Genomic DNA, 12595 nt, shown 5'->3' with positions numbered 1-12595 from the left:
ATTTGCAAGCCCTATTCATATGTGATTCGCCAGCCAGAGCTTACATCAAAGGTGAGTATGTATGTGAAATAAATATACGTGGGGAGCTGGGGGCTTAATGTAACAGGGATAAGTAGTAACGCTCAATTTTGACGGGGAATTAAAAACATTTTAATTTTTTTTTGTTGAATGACTTTCTTTTAACTCGAGGAATAACGTAAACACCGCCATTGCCCCGCCAGACATCGAAGCGAGTGGATGTGCACACGAGCTCTGTTTCGAACAGGTATTGGAAAAAAAATACCTACGTAAATATTGATTTTGGCAATTGAACTAAAATTAATTGTACATTGTGTTTTCATTGCTACAATGTAAATTTTATTGGCTTTCATTTGCTTTTATTTAAATATCTATAGCTTCAAGTTTTTGGCCCGCTATTTAATAAAATAGACATAATGGGCCCATGGGGCAAGTAGTAACACAAAGCAGGGGCACGCTGTAACATATTAGTGTGCGTGTATTTTTGCTCTCTAATAATTGTGCATATTTTTGCATATACATGTCGGGAATCGTGGGCGTATCATACAATCGGCAGCACATCAGAACCTTCAATCGTGGATGACGAGGGCCTTCAATGAAATACGATGTTCAACTCACACTCTTTACTGCACAAGACTCATTACAAATCACAGCACGCGATACGTTTCTTATCTTAAGCAAACCAGTGGATTTGACCCAGGAACGGCCAGAGACGTCATCCTCTCCCGTTCGTTCTCATCGTGCTCCTTCTGAAGATAGATTGACAGCATAACTTCAATTGTTCTGGACTTCAATTGTTTTAACAGCGCACTCAGACGTCTTGGCGGAACTGCGTCGAACGCCACTCAAGTGTACGTAACACCCTAGTTTGCTCTATTTGTCAAGGTTTGCATGACAAAACGCCTCTTGAAGGCGACAGATGGCACATTTCAGCCATTCTCCGACATACATATAATATTATTATGACTCTTTGTATGGTGCATTACAAATTACTTGCGATTTTTTTGTGCATTATTTTATTCTTCGTTACTCTAGCATTGCCCAAGCGCTGCTGCTTGGTGAAGCGCTGGTGGCCTGGCGGTAAGAGCGTGCGACTTTCAATCCGGACATAACAATGAATAATACAAGACTGTGAATCGATAGAACCTTTTTGATTCTTATAGATGTTGCCATTCTTTTGTTGTTACTACTTGCCCCGAGCCTGTTACAACTAGCCCCAAAGATGGGGTAAGTTGTAACAACTCCCATTTTTTCAAAAAGTGTCTGGTGTAAAAGATGTGTAAACATTTTAAATCATTTTTTTAACGGAATTAGTACTTTACTAAGTTAAATACTTTACAAACCCTCTTACTCAAAATCATACAATTATACCTATATATTTTAGACGACAATACAGGCCTTTTTCCAAAAACTGTTACAACAAGCCCCCTCCTCCCCTACCTACAGGATGCGTAATTAGGCATATTACCGCAAACTCCGAAATTCTAAAATTACCTAGGTAACTATTGCAATCTAAAATTTTACTTGCACTATTCTCATTTCCCATAATTTATATTCAATAATCTTACAAACCATAATTTAACGCTTGCCATACAGTTCGTTTGCCCTAATTTTTAGTTTTACTTTTGGTACCTAGTCAACTCAGAGTATAAGATAAATATAATGTATACTTATTGTGGTTATTAGAATTTATGACATTTGAAGCATTATTGCATTTTAAATTATAATTACAACATGTTATAATTGCGATATAAGACTATTATATCATACAATATTTATGGCATATTAAATTATAATAAAACGAGTAAAACTTATGGAAAATGAGGATATGCTCTAAATTTCAAGAATCTTAGTCTCTTTCTATCTAATCCGCTAGCGTCTAGAGCGATTAACAGGCTAATGAATATACAAATAACGTTTGTTTTATATAACTTTCAGGTGTATGCAATTTCAATGGCAAGCATGGTTGCTTAAAATGTTGTATAGTTGGAGAGTATTCACATGTATCTCATACAGTGACTTTTCCTGAAACTAATTGCCATCCTAGAACAGACCAAGAATTTCGTGAAAAAAAGTATGGGCCTCATCATAAAACAGATTCTCCGTTATTGCGGCTTCCCGTAGATATGGTACAAGACTTCCCGGTAGCAGATTCCCTACACCTTGTTGACTTGGGTATAATGAAGCGGTTACTTGTTGGTTGGCGCAATGGCAATTTTGGAAAGTACATAACCAAATGGAGTGCCAAAGATACCGAAACGGTTTCCAATTTTCTGATCAAACACGAATTACCATCTGAAATCCACAGGGCTGTGAGAGGACTGGACTGTCTTTCTCATTGGAAAGCATCTGAATATAGATCTTTCTTGCTGTATTTGAGTATTGTTATACTTCCAGACGTGTTATCACAAAATGCATTTTCACATTTTTTGACGTTTTTTTGCGGAATAACAATATGTTCTAGTAGAAACTATAGGCACTTACTGCCTTTGGCAAAAGAATTGCTGCAGTATTTTGTTCAACATTATAAAGATTTTTACGGAGCAGATTATATAACTAGTAATGTTCACAATCTAGTGCATGTCACAGATGAAGTTGATAGATTTGGCCCACTTCATACATTCAACGCTTATCCTTTTGAGAACAAACTATATTTTATTAAAAGGATGCTTAGGCACGGTAACAGACCTCTTGCTCAAGTTGCAAAAAGATTTAGTGAAGGTTCGGCATCTGTAAAAATAACTAGGAGCACAGAAAATCAAGAACTCGGAAATCGTGAACCTTTTATAACTACTAATAGTAGGAAAAAAACTGTCCTACATTTCAAGGATTATAAATTATCATCGAAATCACATGACAAATATTTTTTATTGGCCAATAATAACGTTTTCGAGGTAAAGAAAGTTACTGTTGATGATAATGATATACAAGTACATGGCTATTATATAACACACTTAATGGAAGTTTTTGAGAACCCCGTGAAATCATCATTTTTGAATATATTCAAAGCTAATTTACAAACTAACAGGAGGACCGACATAATTGTTCGTCCTCAAGATGTAAAGATTAAACTAGCATGTGTAGAACACAAAAATCAACTATATTTTATTCCCCTTTTGCATACAGTTTAAAAAGAAATAAAAAACCTTTTATTGAGAAAGCACTTTTTATTTTTTACCTGCTGTTTTACCAGTACACTTATAATTCAAGATGTTATTACAAAAAAATCGTCTAAGCATAATAAGCAGACAATTATTAGTCATAAAGGCACATATTAATCTTTGTACTAGGATTTACCACAGCCACAAAATTACGTGTTTTTCTTAAATAAAGCTTTTAGATTAGTAAAAAATGAATGCCAAAAAGAAATATTTTTTGTCCTATGGGCAATCACAGCCACGAGATTACGTCTCCCTTGCAAATCTAGCTAAGGTGCTAAGTAAAAAACGTCTAACAGAAATAATTTTTGTCTTATGGACAATCACAGCCACGAGATTACGTCTCCCTTGCAAATATAGCTAAGGTGCTAAGTAAAAAACGTCTAACAGAAATATTTTTTGTCTTATGGACAATCACAGCCACGAGATTACGTCTCCCTTGCAAATCTAGCTAAGGTGCTAAGTAAAAAACGTCTAACAGAAATATTTTTTGTCTTATGGACAATCACAGCCACGAGATTACGTCTCCCTTGCAAATCTAGCTAAGGTGCTAAGTAAAAAACGTCTAACAGAAATATTTTTTGTCTTATGGACAATCACAGCCACGAGATTACTCCTTGCAAATCTAGCTAAGGTAAGTAAGTGACAATCAAAGCCACAACAATGTGTTGGTAATTTTATCTAAGGTAGAGAAGGTATTAAACAAACTTTAAACCATAATACAAGTATGTCTTGTTTTTTTGTTCTAAGAACAATCACAGCCACGAGATTACGTATTGATATTAAAAATAGCTAAGGCGAAGAACTCACGTATTGGCGTGGCACCGCTGCACCGGGCGGCACAGCGGTGGCGCGGCGTGAAGTTTTGTCCCGCGGTGTAGGTGATCTGCCTCGATCGGACACACGGCATCGCTACACCGCGCCCCACGGTGCGTGTGGCGGAGGCGCACGCGGCGTCGTATGCGCAGTCTAGGTGGATTGCCTACACCGTGATACAATAAAACGGCTCGGCCACGACTTCGAGCGACTTGCGACGGCGGGAGCGATAACCATAGGTTGGAGCGAAAGGTCCGATCGCTGTGTCACGCTCCAACCTATGGTTATCGCTCCCGCCGTCGCAAGTCGCTCGATGTCGTGGCCGAGCCGTAAGGTTTCGCGCCGCGCCTCCCGCGCCGTGCCGCGCGGCGCAGCGGTGCCACGCCGCCGCTACGTGGTTTCTTCGTCTTTTAGGGAAAAACAAAATTAACATGATTATTAAGGATAATAAAGTAATGGAACAATTTTTTTATGTAAAAGGCATTAACAAATAGATTCTTCTTCTTCTTCCTTGTCATTTTGTGTCGTTTCTTTTTCATTTGTTAAGCTTGCATTGGTCAGTTCCTTTTCATTTAAATCCATTTCAGCTTGATTATTTTCTTGATTTCCCTGGTCTGATTCAATTTTACTCGACGGCCCAGGTGTACAATTATCAGCTATATTCTTCTTTTTAGGTGCAGCTTTCTTGGTTCTCCTCCGTTTTGTTGATTTTCTTTCATTTTTACTGATTTTCCTCTTACCAGAATTTTTCAAGACAGTTTTGAAAAACTTTTCATTTTCCTGAACAGTATAAGTTTTATCCCACGTACGTACTAATTCATAGTAAAAGTTTAGGATGTTCTTAAATCCTTTAAATGGAACTTTTACTTCATCACTGCATCTGCTTCCGCCTGTCCAAGAGCATTTGCATAAGAATTCTCGAGAAAAGAATAAATCACATACTTTGTATGCACATGTTTTTCCGTCTCCATCTGACCGTGAGCATACAAAAGAATATTGCTTTAACAGTTTATATTTTTGGTTTTTATCAGACAAACGTAAATTCATTTCCTCTAGTTCCTTAACAGAAGTCATAGGCTTTATGATAAAAGCCTCACTGTCAGCCGGGTTAGACTCGCCCAATGTAACCACATCTTTATTTCTAGTTTGATTACACTTAGAAAAACTCTCATCTATTTGCACAGTTAAATTTGCCAATTTGCGGAAAATCTTGTTTTGATTTTGTTCTAATCCATTAATTAATTGTGCTATCTTATTTTGATTTTCAAGAATAATCTTTAAATAATTTTCAAGTTGACTGGCATCATTATTTGAAGTGGTTTCTAACCCTGAATTATCAACATATTCAACTACATATTCATCGGGTGCAGTCGTCCCTTCTGAATGTAACTTCTCTTCTTCTTTCTCTGGCTGACTATTTACCTGGAAACCACATATAAAACGACATTTCAATAAGATTATAATTCGAAACAACACAAATCAATTTTTTTATAATAAAATAATTTCATTTGGTCCTTAGTCAAATTAATAAGATTTTTGGTAAGTAGTTGTAATTGTGACGAACATAAAACTACTTATTAGCAGTGATCGAAATAGGTAGTTTTGGTTAATTGTATTACCATTACGTTATTACATATATCTTGGACTTATTTATTTGCGCATGACACATGCAGTCATGTCTGTATAAAATTAAATGCTTTGATTTTAGAATTTATTTTTATAAAACGGTCAAAGCAAACCTGGTCAAGTCTCCCGGAGTTCCCGGAGGTACTTATTATTTATAATATATATTAAAACTTTAAACAGTTTAAACTAAACATACGTATCAAGTTACAAAGTGCGTTGTGCCGCCGCTCGCAAATCACCATCACCATATGTATGCCTATAGTAGTGATAACACCTACTTAGCTATAGTTCGTTTTTTTAGCATTAGAAAGAGACTACGCGATCTTGACGTGTCTTTTAATTGAAAAACGCTTTTTAAAAATCTGTAACTATTACTTATGAAAGCAAAAAAATTTAAATAATCGTATATAAGTATATGAATAATAATTGTTACATATTTGGCGTAACTTATTATTCAAAAAGTGTTTTTCGTCTTTTTTTCTAATGCTAATAAAAACGAACTATATTTATTCTCGCAAAACCTAATAATAGGATCAACTCGTCAGTAATTTGTTTTGCAAATAGCGACTGAGACTAGCGAGCTTTATGGTCAATGTGGTTAATTCCGTCATTGGGATCATTCCTTCTGTCGTAGTTTGTAGTGGTTTTTTCCAATAAAAATGGTCAAATTATGCACTATACTTTTTATTTAAACTATATAGAACAATACACAGTACATTTTAGGATAATTAGCGAAAAGAAAAATAAATGAGTAAATTAACGTCCGTTCGGTATGACTCGCATTCGGATCTCTGGTTGGTGGGGTCCCTGCCCCGCGCGCCCTCACCCCGAGCGCTCGGTACTTGTCGGCAACATCCTCCACCCCAGTGCTGCTTAGCAGCACTCACCATCTATTGGTATACGGGCTACGCCTGCAGCCGATCGGGTAAGTACACCACTCTTGGTTTTAATCCTAACGGCTCTTACTCGGCCGTCTTTGCCTGGCAACAGCTGTTCTACTAATCCTTTTGGCCAGGCGCAGCGAGGTCCATCTGGGTCTACAATTAGGACGAGGTCTCCCACTTGTAAGGGCCTCACTTCTTGTGTCCATTTTTTACGTGGTAGCAAGTCCGGGAGAATTTCTTTCACCCATCTTCTCCAGTATAAGTCGGCCAGCCGTTGGGCGATTCTCCACTGCTTTTTCAGGAAATATTCAGAGTCATTGTAAGCGCCAAGGTGGGGTAAGATAGAAGAAGATCCAAGCAGAAAATGGTTAGGCGTTAAAGTTTCTGTGCTTCCAGGTTCTACGGAGACGTGCGTTAGTGGCCGGCTGTTTACTATGCTTTCGACCTCTGCCAAAAATGTACACAGGGTCTCTTCTCGAGGGGCTCTCTCTTTCAGCACGATCTTCATGCATTCTTTAACGGTTCTGATCTGCCTTTCCCACGCTCCACCCCAATGTGGACTTCCGGGTGGGATAAATATCCATTTAGTCCCATAGTTCAATGACTCACGCTTAAGGTACTCCTGGTCCAACTCCTGAATTGACTTTCGTAGTTCTGCATCAGCTCCTCGAAGATTGGTACCGTTATCAGAGTATAGGTACTGCGGCCAGCCGCGTCGTGCTCCCATTCGTCTGAGAGCCATTATAAATGAATCTGAGGTAAGTGAGTTCACTAATTCGATGTGCACTGCCCTCACAGTTAAACATGTAAACAAAACTCCGTACCTCTTTTGTCTACCTCTTCCCACAGTAACTTCTAAAGGCCCGAAGAGGTCAACGCCAGTGTAGGTAAAGGCGCGCTGATGATGAGCAACGCGGGCAGGCGGTAAGTCTCCCATTCGTGGGATTTCTTGTTTACATTTCCTTATTCTACATAGCATACATTTTTTTGTAACATTTTTAACTGTCGGTCGTAATCTTAATATCCAATGCCTTTGTTTCAGGTTATTAACAACAGTTTCCTGGTTCCCGTGCGCTGCGAGAACGTGGTGATGCTTCACTAGCAGCCTCGCTATGTAGTCTCGTCCGTCCAAGATCGAAGGTCGTTTTATTTCAGGTCCGACTTCAGCAGCGGCGTCTATGCGGCCCCCGAGGCGTAGGACTTCGTGTTCGTCGAGGTACGGCGATAAGGTAAGTAATCTACTTGTTTTAGGTAAGTATAATCTATTTTTCAGTTTCAGGATTTCTTCGGAGAACGTCTGCGCTTGAGAATATTTTATAAGTAACCTTTCAGCCTTCTCCATTACAGCGCCGTCCTCTTCATTCATATGTTTACATTTGTTTATAAACTTTAGCATTATAAAAGTAGCCCTGAGTAATCGTAACCACGATGAAAACCTTGTAGGCTCAGGTATAGGTATGTTTTCCTTATTGCACGACGTCATCGTCATAACACATTCTAAGTCGTCATTGTTTACGTCGGCATTCAAAATGTTTTGCGGCCACTCGTTCTCACTTTTTTGTAAAAATGCAGGTCCCTGGATCCACTCGGTAGGCAACACACAACGGTCGTATGATTCTCTGGTAGGTATATCGGCGACATTTAGGTGCGTAGGTACATATCTCCACTCGCTCGCGTGTGATAAATCATCTATTTCACCAAGCCGGTTCGCAATGTAAGGTTTGTATGTACGCGCGTTGTTTCGTATCCAGTACAGAACCACTGTGGCGTCACACCAAAATATACGACGGTCTGGTTTTATTCTGTGTTCCTTAATTATTGTTTCGGCTAATCGAGCTGCCATAACTGCCGAATTCAATTCTAAACGAGGCACAGTCGATTTCTTCAGGCCTGCAATACGACATTTACTGACTATAAATGCCGTGCGAACTGTGTTGTTTTCTTGCCAGCGCCAGTATGCTACTGCGCACATAACTTTCATTGACGAGTCGCAAAATAAATGAAGTTGTAGATCTTTATAACTATTCATAGTTATTAAATCTTGTTTTTGTGCAGGCGCATCGCCGCCCGCTGCACTGATAACAGGTACTAACCGCGTCCCGCTCGCTCTCGCGGTATCTGTGGATGTCTCGCTCTCACTTGTAGACGCTGTTACCATCTCGCTCGCACTTGGAGACTCTGTGACTCTCTCGTTCGCACTTGTAGCGGCATGATGATAATATCTAGGTAGACGTATCTTGCGCATCAATTCTAATTGATTTATCCATTTTAGCCATTTTTCGTAGACGACGTCAGGTACTTGTTCATCCCAAGTAACGCCTAAATGCCACGTTAATTGAACAATTAATCTTCCATTTATGGTGAAAGGCGCTAAAAATCCATACACGTCAAAAATCGACATTACTACTCGTAAAATGTCTCTTTTCGTAGGCCTTTCTTTCCCGTGGATTATATTTTCAGATAACTTTTTCAGTGATACATCGAACCCGAGCGTATCTTCAGTGGGATTCCACAACAATCCAAGTGTTCGCTCGCCCTCATACTGTTGTCCGACTTTGAACGTTACTGCATTGGTACCGAGAGTCTCTTTTGGAATGCTGTTGATGACGGTTTGACTGTTGCTATTCCAATTGCGTATATGAAAATCGCCTTGCGCATGTATATAGGTGACGTCACGGACTAGCTTCATTGCAGTTTCTTCATCAGGTAAGCTGTCGATGTAGTCGTCGACGTAGTGTTGCGTGTATATAGCATTAGCCGCCTGCGGATATGTAGATTCGAAGCGTCGCACATTTTTATTTTTGATGAATTGTGCTATGAACGGCGCACAATTGGCTCCGAATATGAGTGACGTCATCAGGTAGGTATCTATAGGATCTTCGGGCTTATCTCGGTATAGAAAGCGTAGGGCTTGCTGATCTTCGGGTTTTATTTTAACTCTGAGAAACATATCCTTGATATCGCCAGAGATCGCGACCTTGTTTTCGCGGAATCGCCACATGATTCCTATTAACGGTACTAGTAGGTCGGGACCTTTATGTAGGTAGCTATTTAGACTAAACCCTTTTGTTTTAGCTGACCCATCAAAAACCAGACGGAGGCTCTTCTTATTTGGATTATCCACGCCATGAGTAGGTAAGTACCAAGTTCTAGTAGATGTGACTGGATTCTTCAGTTTCTCAGCGTATTTATTGTCCAACAAATGTTGTATGCGTTCTTTATACCTTCGTGCATACTCTTCACTCCTTTTCATTTTTAGCTCAACTCCTTTCAGTCGTGATAATGCATTTGGATACGAGTCGACGGTGACACAGTGAGGATCCTTCCAAGGTAAGCCGACTTGCCATTGGCCATCGATAAGTTCAGAGGTTTGTTCCAGGTGCTCCTGGGCCAGTACGTCCTCCGAGTTCTGCCGAGGGTTAGCAGATATACCCATTGAATCGATGGAGAAAGATCGACATACGTCTTCTTGCAGTTCACGTAGAATTTGATTATTTTCAGTTGCAATATCTTGCTCATAGTTATGACTAAGATGTAATGAAGTATGTATTTCCCTTTGTTTCATTACAGTTGCACGTTGACACGGACCGTGCACGCACCAGCCCAGCGGGGTACGAGTCGCATAGGGTTCATTTTGGCCGCCCTCCACGACCTCTAGTGGTACATGCAAGTGGTAGTTGTCTTGTCCAATAAGAATTTCAGGTTTCTGATTTTGAGCACACAAGTAGTTTTTTATACGGTCTAGGTACTTGTAGTTACCGCACTTAACAAGTCCTATGTTTTGTACAGGTAAGTCCAGATTGTTTGTACTACGCGCAGTTAAGTTGAACATTGTCCCGGCACTATTAGATATCGAGCAATCGATCAGCTGTGTTTCGCACTTCAGTTCTGAATTGACCCAAGCGCCGCGCACATTTAAACACTGACGGCGCCCGCGCAGCCCCGCGCGCTCCGCGAGTTCCGTGCTTATGAAAGACACGCTGCTTCCATCATCAAGCATACCGGTCGTTTTAATTTTACCGTTAGGTCCATGAAGGTATATCGGCACGACTTTTAACAGCACTTTGCGCTGGTTAACGTTTATATGCGTAACAGTTTCAGTTTGAGCACTAGTGTCCGACACTTCTACAACGTTATAAGGAGTCGAACGCGAACTTTGACCCGATACGTAATGCAGGAGCCGGTGGTGAGCCTGTCCGCACCCCTCCACGTCACACGCCGCGGCCGTGCACGATTGTCTATCACGATGCGATAACAAACACTTATAACACAAACCGAATCGCTTCACATACTGCCAACGGTCCTTGCGTAGTGATTTTTTAAACTTTTTGCATTCTGGTAAATTATGATTTCCTACGCGGCAAAAGCGGCACTTATCAGTACTGTCCGTTTGCGCACTTTGCACTAAAATAGTTTGCGGTTTATAGTCACTGTTTTCACTATAGTTTTTACGTTTATAGTCTGATCGCACTTGCATAAGAGAAGCACTGCAGGTTGACACTTTCATAGCTTCCTCGTGGAGAAACTCGGAGAGGATATCAAGTTTAGATTTAGTTCCTTCTTTAATTAGCGCGTAACTGTAGTCATTCCACTTGGGTAGCAACACCGTAGGTAGCTTAGATAAGATAATGCCGACTATGCTCATTTCTTGCAGGTACTCTCCGCGACCTAAGGCACGAACAGCTGTGACGTAATTTTTTATCTTCACGGAAAACGTAACTATTTCTTTGTGGTATTCCGGTGGCAGAGCGTGTAGTTTTTTAATTTCTATTAACATACGCGATATTATTAATTCCGGATTTCCAAATTGTAACTCAAGAGTTGACATTAGAGTTTCAGTTGATGTGCCACTAATAAGCAGCGCGTTTACAGATTCTTTTGCGGGACCACGTAGGCACTTTCTTAAACGCCACATATTTTCAATATCGCTGAAACTACACACTCTGGTCGATTCTTCGAAAGCTTGTTTGAATTGTAACCACTCCATTGGTTCACCGTAGAACAAAGGCAGTTCCTTCGGGGTGCTGATGCGGCTCAGCAGTCTTGCGTTTTGGTTATTGTTGGATGCAGATACGGTGGCCAATTCCTTCAGTGCGCTGGCTAACTCCTGAACTGGCAACTCGGTGCCGGCCACTACTGCTGCCGACGAACACAGCGCGCCCGGGTTATTTCCAGTTTCGGGGACGTGTTGTGACTCCAGTTCCAGCTGGCTGCGCTCGACCCACCTGGCAACATCACTTTTAACCGACTGATGGTCTTGTTCTGACGGTTCAGATTCTTCAGATGGACTGTATTCATCAAGGTTGGCGAGATCTACTTGTAGTTTTTTGTCTATCAAGTCCATTTGTATGCGAGCCTTTGCTTCAGCTGCTTCCAGCTCCAGCTTCTTCCTTTGTGCCACAATAGATGACGACGATGACCTTTTAGAACCATGGTAGCTGGTTTTGCGAGAATGATGACTTAGCGGCTTCGCGATCTTTCTTTGTTCGGAATGTTCGGATTTTATATGACTATGGGCGCATATAAATTCATAGGCAGCGTACGCGCACCGCTACATGCAGTGCGCACCAACTTCAAGCAAACCAGTCGAGTTAGGCAGGACGAGCGCGGGCGCGGGGCGCGGAGCAGCGGACAGCGGTCACAGCGTCACAGCGGTCGCCCGGCAGAGCTAGCCAGGCCACGATCGCGCACGCACGTACCGCTCCACATCAATTCCGCCGCGCGCTATCGATACGCGATCTCATTTGTAATACTGTATCGCTTCAATTTCTCATTTCCTATCTTCTGTATCGTCCTAGTTCTTTCTGCATTATATCTTTATTAATTTCTTCTATCTACGTGTTTTCTTCAGACGCCTGCAATCTTCTGGTTAGACCCTACAACTAAATAGCGTCTAAACTTATAATATAACGCTATACTGGTGACCCGCGCGTAGGAAGTGCGCTGAAGAATGTCGGATGACGAGTCGCAGCCCCGTTCAACGCCCGCTGCAACGGATGACGAGGCGAAATCGGTGTTCCGACTCGGTGCGAAGATACCCCCATTTTGGCCGGAGGATGCTGCTTTATGGTTTGCTCAAATTGAAGGTCAGTT

At 41.0% G+C, this 12595-nt stretch overlaps 2 protein-coding genes across 2 annotated transcripts; one reads left to right on the top strand and one right to left on the bottom strand.

Moving 5' to 3' along the window:
* Positions 1-20: 20 nt before the first annotated feature.
* Positions 21-3163, top strand: LOC134805495 (uncharacterized; the record flags this gene model as incomplete). Its single annotated transcript, XM_063778788.1, has 2 exons — positions 21-51; positions 1957-3163. Coding segments are annotated over 2 exons (1224 nt in total), but the record flags the coding sequence as incomplete, so codon positions are not given.
* A 1312-nt stretch (positions 3164-4475) lies between these two features.
* Positions 4476-11846, bottom strand: LOC134805498 (uncharacterized). Its single transcript, XM_063778792.1, has 3 exons — positions 6585-11846; positions 5346-5414; positions 4476-4772 (listed from the first exon to the last, which is right to left on the bottom strand). The coding sequence occupies exons 1-3, from the start codon at positions 11844-11846 to the stop codon at positions 4476-4478; spliced, it is 5628 nt and encodes a 1875-aa protein (XP_063634862.1).
* Between the last annotated feature and the right edge of the window lie 749 nt (positions 11847-12595).

This window comes from Cydia splendana, unplaced genomic scaffold (genome assembly GCF_910591565.1).
Source record: "Cydia splendana unplaced genomic scaffold, ilCydSple1.2 scaffold_123_ctg1, whole genome shotgun sequence".
NCBI classification, from domain to species: Eukaryota; Metazoa; Arthropoda; class Insecta; order Lepidoptera; family Tortricidae; genus Cydia; species Cydia splendana.
The sequence above is the reverse complement of the archived record's forward strand: the minus strand, read 5'-3'. Positions and strand labels throughout refer to the sequence as shown.